General features: G+C 40.8%; 2 protein-coding genes across 3 annotated transcripts in view; both read right to left on the minus strand.

Annotated features, from left to right (window-relative positions):
- Window positions 1-1,848: 1,848 nt before the first annotated feature.
- LPCAT2 (lysophosphatidylcholine acyltransferase 2) overlaps window positions 1,849-18,670 on the minus strand; it is a 47,491-nt gene continuing 30,669 nt past the window's right edge. The window contains exons 9-15 of one of the 2 annotated variants that reach the window (XM_077831190.1): window positions 16,578-16,660; window positions 15,847-15,972; window positions 13,941-14,094; window positions 5,530-5,628; window positions 3,375-3,517; window positions 2,800-2,895; window positions 2,077-2,188 (exon numbers count right to left, since the gene is read on the minus strand). In XM_077831190.1, the coding sequence (XP_077687316.1) occupies window positions 2,838-2,895; window positions 3,375-3,517; window positions 5,530-5,628; window positions 13,941-14,094; window positions 15,847-15,972; window positions 16,578-16,660 (663 nt within the window). In that variant the 3' untranslated portion in view covers window positions 2,077-2,188; window positions 2,800-2,837. Of the gene's footprint in view, window positions 2,189-2,799; window positions 2,896-3,374; window positions 3,518-5,529; window positions 5,629-13,940; window positions 14,095-15,846; window positions 15,973-16,577; window positions 16,661-18,670 lie in introns of both variants that reach the window. The other variant, XM_077831189.1, reaches the window with a different exon arrangement.
- On the minus strand, window positions 10,387-11,697 carry CAPNS2 (calpain small subunit 2). The gene has a single exon (XM_077831126.1). It carries the CDS (start codon window positions 11,695-11,697, stop codon window positions 10,954-10,956), a length of 744 nt encoding a protein of 247 aa, XP_077687252.1. The 3' UTR covers window positions 10,387-10,953.

The raw sequence follows: 18,670 nt of genomic DNA on the forward strand, positions 1-18,670 counted from the left end.
TATTGTGGGGTCAGCGCGCACATTCCTAGAGTTCAACTTACACTCAGACATAATTTCTATTTATGAATTATGGTTTGAATCACCGATTCCTTTTACTTGCCTATGATGTGTCCTCATTTACAGTCTGTGGACAGACAAGCATCTCAGAGTCTCCACAAAAGGGATGACTGCAAAATTCTTTTTCCTTTGTGTCCGGTTCCTTTGTGCCAATGTTCCCTTTTACTAGGCGAGTCAGCAGGGAGAATTCTCTGCCATTGTCTCTCCAGGAAAGTGGCAACCATATGATACTTCTCTAGCCTTGCAGTAAATGACAGCACCATTGTTCTCATGGCTAAGAATGTAACTTCAACTTACCTTGTACCTTACACCATACGAAGACATTGCCAGGGACGACTTGCTGGAAAACCCAGCAGCCCATGTAGCCAGTGTGTCTTTCCTCCAATACTCTCACACATTCTTTAAAAATAGGTATTTATTTAAAGCATCTGGAACATGAGAACGCCACAATATGACAGAAGAGCACACATGAAAGCTAAAACATGTAAATATACCTGGATACAGTGAAATCATTGATTGATCAAAGGTCAGAAGCCACTATTGCACCTGGACCTTAAATAGCAGAACTAGGTCTCTTGCTGATGCTATACAATACATTCCAGGCTTTTGAGGTAATGTTCCTGAGCCTCTTGGCCATCTTTCAGCAGGTATTCTCTAATTGAAACTAACCTGCCACTTCTCCCTTTGATGAATAGGGTATTTTATGCAAGTAACTCCTAGGACTGTTGAAAGCTAAGAATATAAATCCCTTACAGGTTAATGGGAGGAAAAGATGATGGAGCAACATTTCAAACCTCTGGTCCTAAATTGCACGGTAGGGGACTGAGGCAAAGAATACTGTCGTCAACAGGAATCTTTCCACTGACACCAAGTGGCCTTTGGAGCACGCTCTCAGGGTGTGATAGGTGCAGATATGGTTTCTGAAAGCGGATTTTACAGTAGATTTTAACTATTAGATCTATAGCTTGACAATTACCTTGTAATTGTCCAGAACAAGGTCATGATCACTTGATGACTATTAGATCGAAATTTTCCTCTAGTTTTCATATGGCATTAAATTAGTAAAAACTGTGTTTGTTTATATGCTGCCCCCCAGCCCCCCCGCAATTAGTGTTCTGACCATTGAGGCCCTGTTTTCTGTGTTTTCCTATTCAAATAATGATCTGCTATCTTTGAACTCCAATTCATTTTTACTGTTACAAATACAACCCATTCCATCTTCAGTAGGCCTTTGTCCAAAGATGTTGCTATTAACATCAGTGAATCAACATGGCTTTGCTGAGAAATTTTGACTGTGGCTGACAACAGATTAAGGAAAGCCTCAAGACAGCCACACACTCACTAAAATACCAACTTCCTAACATTTGTTCTCCTATGAATTCTAAATTTTCTATACTTTTGAAATTTCAGAAATGAAGAAGGGTGCCCGTAGACTAAAGAAAACAAAGTCTCACATTTAAATGTCCTATAGCGAGAAAGAGCAGCAAATCTTCTCCTCAGCCCCTATCGGGAGATTACTTTTCCTCAGTGGCTACCCTAACAATGTCTGCTACTTTGTAAACACCTTGCTTGGAAGAGAGTAATCAATATTCACAGTCCTGTGAGACCGACACCAAGAGAGGCTATGGTATTCATTTAACTTAGATTCAGAATGTATTGTGCAATCTACCTGAGAGGGGGCATTTTTACTTTCAACACCGAATGGAATACATTAATAGAACACAATAAATTATTTATCTCCCCTCCCCCCCATTTTGACACACAGAGAAATACGAAAAAAGTAAAAAAAAATTCTTAATCTTAACTTTTATCAATATTCAACAAGCACATTTGATATAAAACAGTGAAATCTGCACAGTGTAAATGCAAAATCATCAGGCTGTTTATACTTAGTCATCCTTTTTGTCTGAAGTACTTGAGAGGTCTTCTTCATTGCCGTCAGGACAAACTTTATTTCTTGCGATTGGGGTCTTTTCTGAGACTGATGTCTTACTCTGTGAGAATGTGTCTCCTGGTGTCTGATAATCGTCTTCTTCGTCTGATGTCTGTAGCTGGCACCTCTGTAGATCCAGGTATGTAGTAAATAACTTGGCATATTCTGGATGCTTGAATGCAAAGTCCTTAAACTCATCTGAAATTAAAGACAGGTGTTTTTTTACCGTGTTGAGCAGCAACGATGCAAAATATTCTACCACACAATAACAGCATGACAGCAAAGAAAATTATAGTGACTGCCACACAGACCAGTATCCCTTCACTGACAGCGACCAGGACAAGATGCTTCAGAGGAAGGGGCAACAGATTCCAGGGTGGGAAGTTTTGGAATTACTATTTATATTGTAGCGGTTTTATAGTTAGTCTTATTAAAACTTCCAGAAACTGAAATGCCAACTGAATGGTGACCTGAAAAAAGTTAATTTTACACCTGTCAAAACTCTTGTAACAAGTGAGGATATTGTGGACTATTTCATTATAAATAATGGTTCATAGCGGCTATGAAGCATAAGAGGTAACTATCGGTCTCAATGGTGGAATTCACTAGTGTGGGAGACAGATTTCACAGCATAAATCCCAGACTTTGGAATTGTCTAATACAGGGGCTTAGAACGACCACAAGTCTCATTGCCTTAAAAGGGATGTGCAAAGCTCACGGCTTCAGCATAGCTTTCTGTCAGCCATAATAAAACCCGCAATGAAGGAAGAAGAAAGAGGGGGGGCAGATGGGAAGGCAGAAAATCTAACCAATTGTTGCGACTGTGTCAGCAGAAGTATGGAAGAAGTTAATCCATTGGCTGCTTGTGGGAATCTCTTGTAAGGCACTCACGGTGATGGAGGTGGCATATAAAAACCAGAAGAAATGATGTTGTAAGATCTCTTACGTTACATGTACACTGAGAGCTGGGGGAGTGATTCCCAGTGTGAGGAGAAATACTTGCACTTGTTCCCACTGAGCTCCTGCGCTAAAAATAGAATGTAGCCATGGCAGCGAGAGTGGCGGCACTGGCTAGCAGCCCTGATTATGTGCCTAGGGTCTCTGGCACGGTAGTGGCAAGTATGTCTCCTCGAATGGGAATGACATCCCCAGCTCCAAGAGTAGACATAATTAAGGAGAAATGAATACATTGTCTTTGTTCATGTTCCCCGACCACACATTTTTTCTCAACAGTAGCAATATATGAGCGGTCTAGGCACCTGTTAGACTTCTTTTGTGGGGAAAAGGAGTTCTGAATCTGTAATAATCGGAGACTGAGATCTTAGAGTAGTAATATCAAAGCTCTTTCTTAGTATAAGCATATTAGTTCTGTGGAATATACTTACTATAGGTGACCGTCCCAGAATTATTTGTGTCTATTTCCTTAAAGAGTTGAGAAACACCAAGGTCAGGCACTCCAAGAGATGACCGGAGAATACAAGCAAACTCTTCTTCTGTTATGCTGCCGTCATCATCAATGTCAAAGAGCTGAAGTAGAAAGATTACAAAACTGTAATGCGAACACCCATAGTATGAGTCTGCTTATGTGGTAGACCAGCAATTTCAATTCAAATTAACCTTTGAAAGCACCCAGTAATGGTCTCTGCCATTCAAGATGTCTCAGCAGTTGTCACTGTGATTTGAAGACTCGAGTCCCAACAGCTAATTTGTATTTAATGTAAAAAAAAAAAAATTTTTTTTCCCCAGAGAATGAGATGGGACATTTTTCAAGGAACTTTTCAAAATAAAAACAACATTGAGATCAAAGGCTCCATGATATGCTGTAAATAAGCTGTACTGGAGAATATGCTCAGAAACTAGTCATGAAAAATACCACTAAATTAGCATTTTCAAAAAACACGGCCCATAGTTTGTTATAAACTGTTATATTTAAAAGGGATGTGATAACTTACAAAAAGTGTCCCATGTATAAGTACTAAAAATAATACCATCAGGCTTTTGTCTTCTTTTTCTGCAAATTAAACTTTTATGACACTGACTGAACTTGCTACTATTTCGGCTAGGATGAAAATCCATATTGTAATAACATGCATGATTTGTCGCCCACTACGTATTTCATCCCATCCTTTCTAGTATGGCAGTGGCAGTGAGCAGCTGCACTAACTGCTCACTAGTGTCAGAAATAAGGGGAACAATGGCCATAGGTGCCGACTTCTGCTCCCGCCAGTGGGTGCTCGATCCCCTGTTGCCCCTGGGCCCACCCCCACCCCTTCCCCCAAAGTCCCTGCCCCAACTCCACCCCCTCCCTGCCCCTATTCCGACTCCTTCCCCAAATCCCCGCCCCGGCCCCGACTCTTCCCCGCCTCCTCCCCTGAGCACACCACATTCCTGCTCCTCCCCCTCCTTCCCGGAGCGGCCAAACAGCTGTTTGGTGGCAGCCAAGCGGGAAGCACTGGGAGGTAGGTGGAGGAGCGGGAATGTGGCGCGCTCAGGGGAGTCGTCGGAGGAGGTGGGGTGGTGGGGGGAGGGGAGCGTGGCTGCCGGTGGGTGCAGAGCACCCACTGATTTTTCCCCATGAGTGCTCCAGCAGCGGGAGCACCCACAGAGCTGGCGCCTATGATGATGGCTCCAGTTCTGCAAAGAGCTCCCCGGGGGTGAACCCCTGCAACCAAGCAGAACCCATTGCAAATGCAACCTTGTTTGATAGCAGATAATGGAAGAAAAGTCATAGCTCCATTTCAGAGTAGAACGCTTCCCACTGAGGAGAGTAATGATGTCTAAATTATCTGCTTCAAAGCAAATGCAACAGTTAATATACCATTGGTGGTTGCTATGATTTGGAGGCCGGTCTTTCTGAGGATCTTCAGACACAAAACATCTCTGAGAAAGCACAACTTTTGGAGCAGTGGTTGAACAGGCTGGATTGCCGTAACACTTAGCTATATACAGCAGCAATAGGACACAATAATTTCACATAAAAATATAGGCAACTTCTTGAGTAAGCATTGCTCTCTCTTATGAGAGTCCTATTCAGAGCAACTGTCCCTCATATCTCAAGACACTGCACGAGGAATAAACAAAAGCAGAGCAGTGGAGAGAATGGAGGGATCTCAAAGTCTAAGTGTCCATGATCCAAAACAAGCTGGTAACTCATTTTTGATTTTATGAGCCTTGACCATGTCCATTGATGATTTTTTTTTTTTAAAGCATAACTGAACACTTGAGCCCCACCAAACTATTCTGATCTACATATCACTCACAAAACGCCCTCACAGAAGTGTGTAACTGCTGCTGAATCATCTTTGGACTTATCATGCCAAGTTACATATTCCTTAGTACCTTCACATGGCTTTTGAAGAACTCATCTATGAAGCTGACATCTGCGTTTTCTTCACTACAAATGTCAATTGGTTTAAGAGCATTACTTACATTCACATGACAGATTGAATCTATACATTTATATTATGAGTTGAAAGAGAACAGAATTACAGTCAGCCCAGGTTTGTCAGGTTTACAGAGCTGTGCTAAACTGAACTTACCTTAAATGCCATCTGAATAGTCTCTTCTGTGTTGGCAGGGTTACAAAGAACAGACAAACCAATCACGTATTCTCGGAAGTCTATGGTACCATCTCCATTCTGTAACCACAAAGACAGATGGCAAAAGTTGAGTTAATAGCTTGGATCACTTAAAAGGTTCATCATATGAGAAATAGAATCAAGCTATGCAATCTGTACTAATGCTTAATTTACTATTTTAAAAAAAAATCTGGAAAAAAAAATCAGTACATTTATACCATTTAAAAGTGACCGGAGAAACCATTTCTATAGATGAACAATTGACTTCTGGTTGCTGTTTTGTAAGCACCAGTTCACAAAAGGATTAAAATCTTTACCTGCGTAAGAAGAGAGTTTTAGTTATTAGTGTTTGCTCACCTCAAAAAGTACTTTCGGCTATAAGAAACAGAACACCAAGATAGGATATAGCATGCGCATTGTCAAGAAGTTACCAGGCGCCTTCTGTGTACGTTCAGAAGGCTGTAAAAATACCTGAGACACTTCATGAATCGAACAACAAGATATTGCGCTTTAATCCTAATGGCCTGTATTGGAAGTAGGAAAACCAGATGTTTTTCAGTAGGAAGATACTACAATAAATTCATTCAGACCTAAACTGCAGTTCCTTTGATGGGACAGACTATCAGTTCCAGGTGAGGTGAAATTATTGGCGAGTCTATTTGCAGTGAGGGGAAGTGGCAAATACCTGCTGAAAAACACGTGCATATTTGAGTTGATTGTATTTATGTGACCATCTTAAAAGTTCTTTGTGGACTTGGGAGATATTCTGTCATGGGTAAGAAACAGCAACATTTGAAAGTTAGGTGACCATACACAGAGCAACTACCTTGAGGTTAAGGTGACAGGCGATCCCTGGGCTGAAATGTTCCCATGAGACAGTCATGAAAATTTTTTAAACAGCAAACAAATTTGTAAAAACTGAATGTTGGTGGTGCAGAATTCATGGGGGTTGGGGGGTACATTTCTGAATTAAAATATTCTTCCAGGAGGCAAAATAGTAGTGTCAAGATCCTCCGAAGTTGATCAATATGGAACGTTTTACAGACAAATGAAGGAACAATGGTCTTGTACGTAAACACACAGAGCAGAAGGGAGATCTGCATAACTTCCTGGCTCTGCTACCAATAGGACACTACAAGCTCAACACAACACCCTTAGCATCTCTGTTCCTCAGATCCCCCATTTGTATAATGGGCTAATAAGCTACCTAATGGAACAGTGCCAAGACTAAATTGTAGAGTGCCTTGAGATCCTTGGGATCTGCATACTGTGGATTTCCTTTATTGAATGAATACTTCTGTACTTTGGATGGTCCTGGATTCAGATAGGTTGGTGAGAAAGTATTTTTACTCTTAAACAATTAAAAATAACCAATACACTTTGCAAGGTTTAAAACAACTGCTACCTAGATCCAAGTTTACTCAGTCTCTAAAGCCAATACACTTCCAGTTTACAGACACCCATGTTTTGTTTTCTATTGATAGGGTAAAGAATCTTTGTGGAAGCATTTAGAATGTTGAATATCACCGACTGTTTAGAGACTTGCGGATTTGCTAACGAGTTTCCTTATACAATTCTTCACTGCTAATAAAATTACCAGCCTGCTGTTAGACAGGTACCATGGTATATTCGATGTCTGTTGGCAATTTTCTACTCAATCTCTGCACTTTAACCTCTGCAATTAATAGTCAGCTGGTACCCCAGTACAATTCTTTTTTTTTTCATCCAGTGGTTTCTGACGCCAGACATTTTAACACTGTGGACATCCAAAATGCTAGATATACAATGTATCGTTGCTTTTTATTGTGTAGTTTTACCATCTGAATGCCTGGATTGTTAATTTCTCATCAAAGGTCCAGGAAATGCTTGTATTATATGAAGGTTTTTTGCTGATTTCACTAGAACTGTTTTCAGGAATTTACAATTCCCTCATACATGTGGCGTGGCATGAAGTACAGGTTTTAGCTTGGGTAGGACTTAATATGTTTTTTGTTTTTTTTTAAATGGTTTAAGATTGTCCCAGTGGTGCATAAAAATATGAATGCAAGAGTGAGAGGTTGGGGGAGGTAGCTACGTTAAGTGAATATGGCCTTGGTTTAAAACAAAAACACACAGAATTTGGAAATCCAGTTGGTTCATAATGGGGTCTAATGCTTTCGTTATTAATAAATGGAGCATGACAAAGTTAGTATGGTCAAATTATTTCCATCTAGGTATCAAAACCAAGAATTAAACACAGTGCAATTAGAAGTACTTCATTCCAGCATTTTGGATATCTGGGTGTGAAAACTGCACTTCAAGGTCATATTGTGACTTAATCATACAAACTCCTAGGATGCTGGCTACTTGCCAGATGGTTTGACACTCGATGAAAGGAGAGGTGAGAGGGGCAGAAGCAGAAACGGAGATGTTTACGTGGCTCCTGGCATGAGAAAGGATAGGAGGGAAAAGGATGGGCACTGAATTAAAAATGCATCTAGAGAAACACTAAACAGTAACAAGCAATGTCACTGCAGATAAGTTTGGCCTAGCAGCTTCTCTGCTTTCACAGGAGATTGTGCTTTGCAGCACGATATGCGAAATTTAAACTCTGCAGCCAAAGCTATTCTGAGAGGTGACTTGTGAACCAAAACGTCAATTCCCCAAATAGCAAAGGTAAGGGGTGGAGCATTCCATGCACAGCTGCCTTTTCAATTTAAATTTTGGTTTTCATTTCAGGTCTGTCTGTCACATTAACTCATTGCAACGGTACGTGAAATGTCCCCCCACAATTCTCTCGCCACCTGCATATACCATGTGGTGATGCAGAAGTCGCTGCCTCTGGTTATTATACAGCCCAAGTCATACACTAGGATAATAGCGGCATTTAACAGGCTTCCATGGGCTAGCTACCTGTGATATACCCAGCAGAGTTCAGGGTGGCTATGACAGAGCATGGGGTGTACGGGTCTGGAAAGCATGAATGAAGCAGCAGCTGGCTAGTGTGACTTTGGGGATCCTGCAGTGTGCTGAATGCCGCTCCCCAGCTATAATTATTATTATTAATTGGGTATTTGGCATAGCAAATACATGTAGATCATTTAAATATCTGTATGTTGCTAAAAAAAGTAAAAAGTTAAATTTAACTTAATTTTACTATGTGTTCTGAGTTTAAAACAGACTTCAGCATTGCATTGCCATTTACACTATGGGGTACTATATATTTAAGAAGTATTTTCCGTTTTTGAGTCAGAGACATGTGCTCAGTTAAGTACGTTTATGGTGGTCTCAGGAGCAGTAAAGCTTGCATATTGCAGAAGAAAAAAACCTCCTCCCTGCCCCATAACAAACGGTCTCTTTAGAGCCCCATAGGGAGAAAGATAGGGCACAGACCCTGAATTACCCTTTTTTCCAACTAGCAAAACCCCTTCCAAGGCCAGGTGGATGCAAAAGTGATGTGGAAAAAGCCTGAGGTGCCACTGCCCAAGGGGCCCAACTTTCACTGTGCCTGTAAAAGGCGTCATAACAGGGATAGTTTTCATGTTGACTTTTACCATCGTTTCTAGTTCGATTCAGAAACCATATTTCCTAGGAGAACTGTTCATGCATATCAGAGAAAATCATCACAATCGCTTATAGGTCTGCAACAGAGAGAGAGGAATTTCTACTGGACACAGCAGTAGGGACATGCTTTTACAGGTCTCATTTTCATAATAGGGAACATCTTGCAGGAGGTTGTTATTTTAATCCTTCCCTGCCCAACAATTACCTGTACCCACAGGTGAGATCTCACTAGCCTGAAAGACAGAGATTCTAGAGCAAACATTAATATAGCAACATTCACAAAAGGTGTCACTCTCTCATTCACTGGGATTATTACCCACCTAGTCTTAATGCTTATGTAGATAAAAGTATGCTTCTTTGATTGATTAATTTGTGAATGAGTGGTGGTTGTGGTTCAGGAGTTAGCCTATTTTGTCACAATTTGACTATTTTATTTTTACTAAGTTCCTGTCATTCAGTCTGGTATCGTGCACCGTAAGCGATTTAAACGATGGTTCGTACATTGCGAACAGGTGATCAGATTTCAATGACAATTTGTACACAGACTCAGTGAACAGTATTTTCCAGAAACGTAGAAATGGAAGCTGTAATGATTTCAAAATACATCAACCTGTTAATAATCAAATGCAACCCCTCTGTTGTTTAGTTAGCTGCTGCTGACACTTTCTTACAAAGGTAGTGTAGGAGGGGCATAGGCCTCTGGATATTTGTAACTAGAGATGGCTGCTTGACTCATTCCATTCAGCTCTCTCCCTCTCTCTCTCTCACACGTTAACATCAACTAGGCCCATGTAAATTAAATTTTGCTTTAAAGCAGCCAAGGACACTCTGAACCACAGGCACACACACCTACAGTTCCTGCTGCTTCTTGCCTTTTAACGCCACTGCAAGCATCTCTGCCCTGACATGTATGGAATTACTGTAGTTGGAAATTGTGGGTCAAATTCATTCCTGAGGAAACTCCACTTCAATGGAGATAAGCCAAGGCTGAATTTGTCCATCTGTCTGTCTAACAGGTGACCGCAACAGTTCAACAGCCCTCTCAACAGGCAATTCTGTATTTTAAACACTACTCAGATTATTGCACTTTACAATACAAATATTTATTAGAAGGCTGCAGGAATAAAAAGAGTATATGCCAAGCACCAGGTCTCCAGGAAACATTTCAGCCGAAAACAATGAGACAGCAAAAGTAGGAAAGAGGAGAGATTTTAATTTGTCTCTCAAAATCCACTGATTATTATAATAATTACAACTCCAATTTATTTTCCCCATTACAAATAATTCCTTACAAATTAGAAATCAGTACACCTCTATTTACTAGCAATTTCCCTGCAGGCAAGCACCGCTTCTGTCTCCAGCAAAATAAGCTCTGATAGCTAATACATAAAAATCAAAATAGTTATCAAGAACAACCCCAATCTTAATAGAGAATACATTTCTGATTTTTTTTCTTATGTGTATACGTCCACCAGTTACCAACAAGCTACATGAGAAGAAAGCCTTAGCAACAACTACTCTGACCCATCAACATTCTCTCCTTTTTGAACCCAAATCTAGTTTTCTATTATAGGTACCCATATGCACACACGCACACACACGTTTTCGAGCCCCTCAGCAATCCAAACAACTGTAAAACGTACACAGTAGAAAAAACAAACATTTCACAATAAACTAAGGGGTTTTTAAGCATTAAAGTATTGCGTGCTCTTTCATAGCAACACAACTTGTAATGACTTTACAAACAGTGGCTCTTGAGCAACAAGGAGAAAGACTCCCATTAGTAACACAGGCATTAACAAGAGCACGCAGTTGGAGTGTATTTCATTCCAATGTGCTCTCTTAGGAGTACATGGTTAGCTGCAGCCATTCTTCAATGTTCATGTTCACCAGGCCGTCTCCATCTTGGTCCAGGGATTTGAAGGCACGGAACATGCCATCCAGTCGCACCAAGCAGCTGATGAAGTTATTGAAATCCATGCTCCCATTTTCATCAGAGTATCTGCGAATGATCATCTGGTAGAGCTGGTCATTCAGCTGGAACCCTGCAGCCTTGAAGGCACCTGGCAGCTGAGCACTCCCAAGAGTTCCCGACTGGTCAGAGTAGTATTCTTTGTACACGCACTGCCACTTCTTGATGTTGTTCCACAGGTACTTAAACTCCTCAAAGCCCAGCTTACCGGTTGTGTCGCTGTCCATGACTGACACCATGCTCCGGCACGTGTCCAGGCTGAAGCCCTCTGTCTTCAGGTTTTTATGTCTGGCCATCACCTTGTTCAGAATGTCCATCAACTCGGAGGCGCACACTTCCATGTCATCTCCAGCCAGCTGGACAAAGAGTCGGCGGAACTGACGCATCTCCTCGCTCTCGCCGGCTTCCACATTCATGAAGTGACTGCGAGGAGGTGGGGGTGGCTCTGGGGTGTACTGAGCTGCTACCTCACTGATAATGTTGACGAGTCCTCCAACGAGTCCTCCAAGATTTCCTCCTCCTTGTCCACCTCCTGCTAAAAGACCCCCAAGGCCTCTCGCAAGGCCCCCTCCACCACTGCTCCCTCCACCAAGCAAGGCTTGAGCGAGGAACATGGTGAATGTGTTGCAGAGAATTAACCAGATGAGAGCTGAAAATCCTGCAGCCTCAGAGCTTTGATGGAGTCTGAGCTGGGTGTGAGCAAAATACAGATTATCTGTCTGAAGTATTAGTATTCACCATGACCAGGCATGTCTGATGCAGCCTTTGGTTGCCTGAACTCCCTGCAGCCACCCTCTGCTTTTGACAAGTATTTCTCTCTCCGAATGCTTGTTTTTTATTTTACAGATCAGATTCGTTTTATCTGATGTGAAACCATTTTAGGCTAAAACTGAGGTGTTGAAAACCATACAGCAAAATTTTCAAAATGTCCTTGGTGGTACTTTGAGCAATGCAACATTAGAAAGGACCACAGCCAAGGTTAGACAACTAACTTAACTTCCCAAGGAGATCCGCTCAGTTTACCACAGTTGTATCCATCCCTGCATTCTCCTCTCCAATGTCTTGACTTTTGTTGGAGTTCGGTGCTGCACTGACAATCCTAGAAATTAAAGTAACTTGTTTGTCCAAATAGGTGCAGCATGGCTAGAAGCAATACAAGATTGCCCAACCAGCCATGCCAATGGGTCTCAACCTCCCACTTACTGTGATGGCCACAAGCTAACGGTCAGGATAGTTTAGTCTCACTTTTTGTCTTTAGCCTCTCTGCTTAGACTGAACAAGAGTCAGGTTTGATGGGGGTTTCTGTATCACAGGCCCCTGTCTACTCATTTTACTATCTGAGATTTTGATGGCCTTTTGGTGGCTACAAATTTGGGTGAGGCTCAAGTCAGTGACCTGGAGCTGAGAGTTCTCAAAACCCATTTCCCTTCTTTCCCCAGACAGCTGTGTTCTTGCATGCAAGTTGAATATTTTGAAATAAAAAAAAAAAAAAAAAAGGTAGGCAGGAAGAACAGGGTGTTGATGAGATGCTCGAGCCAGACTTACATGAGCCTCAGCATTAAGCTTGCTATCCTAAGTCAAAGAGCTGGGATTTTAAGCATAGCCGATTTCATTTGGGGCAAGTGGATAGAGTTTTCAGTAAGAATAAAAAAAAACAACTATTCTACTGCTCTAGGACCCTGCTTCATGAAGCCGTACATTAATCTGGTAATCAGCACCACACTGTAAGCATGGAGAGTGATCCTCAAATGACTACAGCTGACTCAGCATACGGGAAAGTCCCAGCTTGGGGAAAAGAAGGGCCTTAGCCAATAGTTTCCTAGAGAGAGAGACAGACACCCTATGGTCATTACTGAACAGCTGGGATTAAATAGGGTCCATGGCGATGAAATATTCACATACGCCTGTAGGTCAGGCACTTTCAGTACAGTCAGCGTTTTAAAAAGAAGAAGAAATTGGACCCTTCATTTTCTGCTGATGAATTCATTCAGACCTGGAGAATCTCACAACAAGTCTTGTCAGTGCTATATGGCACAATTCCTTGATAGGGAAGTTTACTAAAAGCAGGACCAGGAAAAACACGCAGAGTTTGCGAAACTCCCAAAATAAAATGTGAACAACAGATCCTGGAGTGCTTGCAGCATACCATGCTGACTGTACATAGCGCACAGTGCATAATGGCAACCTTTCAAATTACAGCATGTTTTCACGAGCACGGACGTGCACTTCTATTACACGTACTGGGCTCACCCAGTTACCTGCAGCCTTACAATCCTGTCAATTTATAATGGCATTGCCTGGCTGTAATGGAGCACAGAATTTGACCCACTGAGGTAGGCAAAGTGAATCAATTAATCAATGTCTGACAAACTCCAAGTTGTTGCCATCTGATGGATGCTCAGTAGCCTATGTGAAAAGACGGAATCCAGTTGATAGGTTCACAGACACATTCAAATACTCATCACATCTAGCACCTTTGCTGAGCAGGAAGGTCAGGTGTAGAATGAGCATGAGAGCTGGGACAGTCCTTTATCCACAGATGTTGTCTTGTCCCCTCCAGGCCAGGTTTTGGGCCCTATGGCACAATTTGCATGTTGTGCTGTACCTGTTCTAGGGACTAACCAGAGGACTTCATGTTGCAGGGATGGCATCTGACAAGCAACAGATTAACCTAAAAACTTTTATTGCTAAAAAAATGTAGAAAGGCAGCCACTGGTTTCTCTAGTCTATAGGATTTTGGTTGGCAATTTACTCCTTTAGTGAGCTGGACTTACGCTCGCAAATATCTTTAGGGAAAATGATTCTTAAGAGAATGTTACTAAGACACCTTATTTCAGTCAGTGCCATAAATCCTTACCCTATCGAAGAGTAGGAACAGCTCTTTGAGAGCATCTGAGACAGGCAGCTTCAAATGCTCGGCAAACTCCTCCATTCCAATTCTTCCCCCTTTGGAGGCGTTTGCAATAGCAGCAAATGTATTCAGTTGATCTCGGATAGGATCCCATTTTAGACTATAAGAATCAGAAGGAGACATAATTAACTTCTGTGCAGCAGGGCTCAAGAGAGACGGAGTTTTAGTAGCAAGAGAGTGACTGCAGTTTCCACAGCAGAAAACTGGATAGCATGGAGTATGTCGTGCACTGAAAAGGTTGTGCTTTCAATGTGCAATACTGCATACTGAATCAGCGTTTAACAAAACCCCTGAAAACTACTGTTTTTTATTAAAGCTAATTCTGTGCTTAGGTATCTCAGCACTCACTGCACAGAAGATGAGAGTTTTCAGAAGCATAGGCAACATCCGGCAACAGAACTAAAGACAACGTTTCATGACCTTAAATTTGAATCCACCCAGCCCTCAATGTTTCATGTCACAGCATTAGCTCCCAAATAGGAGAGGGCACCTTTTAGCTGCAACTAACCTGCTAGCTGAGTAATGATGTAACATCTAGTGCACCCCAGAACACATCTCATTCAGTCAGGAGAAGTGACAGCACCCCATCCCCAACACAGGAAGTGTGGTCCCATGATTTGGGTGGTAGGCAGCACTTGGGAGATGCAAGTTCAATTTCCTTCTCTGGTACAAATTTCCTGTGTGACTCTGGGGCAGTCACTTGGGCTCTCCGTGCCTCAGCATCCCACCTGTGAAATGGGGATAATAGTACTTCCCTACCTCACAGGTACATTAAAGATTGTGAGGTGCTTAGATACTACTGTAGCAGGGGGCTATTTAACTACAGTAGGCAGATTCTTACTTCCTCACACAGGCACATAGTCCAAGGCATAATTTAGCCCCAGAGGGCCCTTTCCTTCTCTAATTTCTATAGAGATTATATTACTTTTCAAATCCTAAAATACATTACGTAAGATCAAATAATCAACCAGGCAATTTGTCCTCTGTTCATAGAATCATAGAACTGGAAGGGACCTCGAAGGTTCTCTGCACTCATGGCAGGACTAAATATTATTTAGACCATTCCTGACAGGTGTTTGTCTAACCTGCTCTTAAAAATCTCCAGTGATGGAGATTCCACAACCTCCCTAGACAATTTATTCCAGTGCTTAACCAGTCTGACAGTTAGGAAGTTTTTCCTAATGTCCAACCTAAACTGCCCTTGCTGCAATTTAAGCCCACTGCTTCTTGTCCTATCCTCAGAGGTTAAAGAAGAACAATTCTTCTCCCTCCTCCTTGTAACAACCTTTTATGTACTTGAAAACATATGTCCCCTTTCAGTCTTCTCTTTTCCAGACTAAACTAACCCAATTTTTTCAATCTTCCCTCACAGGTCATGTTTTCTAGACCTTTAATCATTTTTGTTGCTCTTCCCTGAACTTTCTCCAATTTGTCCACATCTTTCCTGAAATGTGGCACCCAGAACTGGACACAATACTCCAGTTGAGGCCTAATCAGCATGGAGTAGAGAGGAAGAATTACTTCTTGTGTCTTGCTTACAACACTCCTGCTAATACATCCCAGAATGATGTTTTCTTTTTTGGCAACAGTGTTACACTGTTGACTCATACTTACCTTGTGGTCCACTATAACCGCCAGATCCCTTTCTGCAGTACTCCTTCCTAGGCAGTCATTTCCCATTTTATATGTGTGCAACTGATTGTTCCTTCCTAAGTGGAGTACTTTGCATTTGTTCTTATTGAATTTCACCCTATTTACTTCAGACCAAATATTACTGTTTCTGGAGAACACGACAATGTCTTGTGCAGCTCTGAAGTCATTAAAGAACTCTGAATAGCAAAACCACTCTTACTTCAGTTTCTTGCTGATTTTGGTAAACTCCACCAGGCCTGCTTCCATGGGCAAGGTCAGCTGTCCTGCTGAAATCATAAGTCTGCAGTCTTCAAAAGTATGGTCTGTAACTGGCAAATTCAAAGCCCTGAAATGCAGTAGAAAAGACAAACATCTGAAAGAGATTTTTGAATCTTACCTTTCCCCCCCACAAATCCTTCCTCGGTGCTGGTCTCAAAGGTGATACATAGACAAGATGAGAATTTATCCTTTCACCACTTAAGCGGGTCAAATTCTGTTCATAGTTACGCCAGTGCAAATCCACAATCATTACACTGGAGTCAAGACAATTGTTTGAGATTTACACTGTTGGAACAGAGCAGAATTAGGCCCATTAATCACAGTACAGAAAACTGAATCTGTGCCCTTATGTCTTGTCATGCAAATGATTACCCCAGCTTTACACCAATTAAATGCATTATAGTGGAGCACAGAACAATTAAACTTATTACTAGTCAGTAATAATTAGCCAATTCGGCACTGTCTAGTTACAGAGGCTTTTACACCTTATACAATTAATTTAGAGATTCAAATACAAAACCTAGGACTCAGGTGAATCATGGCTTTGTCAACCACTCCCTGAAATATTTCAGATCTCTAAAACAGTTCAAAATATAGTTGAACCAGTGCCCAGGCTATATAAGAACAGTTCTTGGTAAGCACGTGAGAATTTTTTTTTATATGGATACATACGTTGCCATGATATTACGGACTCTGTTGGCAAAAAGAGAAGGATCCTTTTTCTCTTCCTCAGTAGGAACATGAACAGGTAAAAACTGAAAAATATAATTTATTCAGTAAATCTGCACAGCCACTAATTACTGATAGCGTTTTGCATCATAAAGGAGAAAAAAATATCAGTCAAGCAATTAAGTAATCAGCCACTAGAGGTCTCTATAGCCTTAGAAACAGCTCAGGTTTTTTTACTTACCCAAACAAAACACTACACAGCAGATTATTTGTAGATTTGTGGCTGCTTCATGTTGGTTTAGTGAGATCTGTTGTAGCTGCTTTAATATGAAATCCAAAACCAAAGGGGTGAATAGCCTAAAAACACAGTTCTTCATAAAATTAGGAGTTGAGCTCCAGTATTTGGGCCTCAGGGACTGTACGCACACTTTCAAAACTGTGTGCTAAATACCTAGGTACCTAGTTCTATATTACAACTCAAATTCAGTCTACACTAATGCTAATCTTTTGAACACATATTGATGCTGCAGCTAAATTGTAGAACTTTGAGGACTGGTATTCTATATTTTGTTTTTGGAAAAGGGCAGATGCCCCAACAATAGTGACATGGAGAAATAAATGACTGGAAATCTTTCCAATGAAAATAAAATGATAAATGGTCTTATTTCAGGATAAAGTCAATTTTATAATATATGCTTGCTATTTTTGGAATTTGAACAAAATTAATACACAGATAAGAGGCTGAGCAAACACAAATGAATCTTATAAAGATCTTTTTTTAAATATTTGTCAATAATGATAAAATAAAAAGTTAAATTTGTCAAAACGTCATTATATGACTATCCATTCTTCTTCTCTTTTTCTGTAACAACTGGCAATCAACAAGAGTTAGATAAAAATTGTGTTCTTTCTTAGGTTTTTTTGTCTTCTGATCCACAGCACTGAGAAATAGGTAGTAAATAGACTGAGAATTAAGTTAGACATATTTGCTTGAGAGAAAATGTCCAGAAGATGGGTTCTGGACCCCAGAATGGGCATTACTAGCAAAAAACGTGAAGTGAGTTGTATGCTACTATTTGAAACAGTTGAGTCGTTATCCACTTTGGGGGCATACATATTCATAAATTTAATGGATTTATTTAACTAATTTGAAGCTGAGTGTTTAAAGACTTACAACTAATTCAAGGTTCCAAATGGAAAATCTGGGTCCTAGGGAAAACAGGTGGTGTGCAGATATCCCTGAAATAGCTTGTGTCCCCGAAATATTGAGTAGATTTATTATGAAATTATAAGAAGGGTTATTGTATTGGAGTAAAAAGAAAAGGAGTACTTGTGGTAATTTATTAGAAAAGTAAGAAGCATTATCAATTATATTCAACTTTCTCAATCACTAGGGCATTTCCAAAAGGTCAGGACTTGGTAACTTAGTTTACAAGTCCATTTTGAACTATTAGCACATCATCATAAATGTGCATAATTCTACTACCACAATAAAAGTCAGTCTTTATTCTGAGACATCAAATAAAGAAAAAAAATGAGTGAATTTGCATCAGAGTGAACATAATGTCTTTCTTGTTATTAAAAGAGACATCAATGTTTGCTGTTAAGGGTTTCAATAAATGCACTATTAGCATCTGTGATTCTTTATAACAAGTCAACAAAGGAGCACAAGGAAAATGGGCTTGGCTTGCATAAATATAGTTGGCTTCCGTATAACGCAAACAGGCAAAAGTTCATTTTCAAAGCAATGTGATGGGAAAGGGATGCATAACTCCTGTTTAATTCAGTGTGATGTTTACACATAGTCCTGTATATTAATTGAGTAATTTGCCATATAATGGTTTCTGTTACTCATTTGTCATATATTGTTTGTGCTCTCTGTATAAACACAGCGCTAACAGTCAGAGTTTTCTTTTGCAGTTTGGTGAGCCATCTCCTTCCTGATGCCTGTGTGCAGTAATGCACTGGCTTACTGCCTGCGAGCACGTCTTTTCAAGTGGCTGTAACAACCAACCACTGACTCCCCGCTAAAGGAGTGCTCTCAAATGGCAGGTGTTCAAGAGGCAGAGGTCTACGCTTCTGGCATTGAAGGTCCT

The sequence above is a fragment of the Eretmochelys imbricata genome, chromosome 12 (genome assembly GCF_965152235.1).
Source record: "Eretmochelys imbricata isolate rEreImb1 chromosome 12, rEreImb1.hap1, whole genome shotgun sequence".
Classification (NCBI taxonomy): domain Eukaryota; kingdom Metazoa; phylum Chordata; order Testudines; family Cheloniidae; genus Eretmochelys; species Eretmochelys imbricata.

Bases quoted from the DNA above. Each gene is read 5' to 3' on its own strand.
- CAPNS2 (XM_077831126.1), bottom strand. From the start codon at position 11,697: ATGTTCCTCGCTCAAGCCTTGCTTGGTGGAGGGAGCAGTGGTGGAGGG.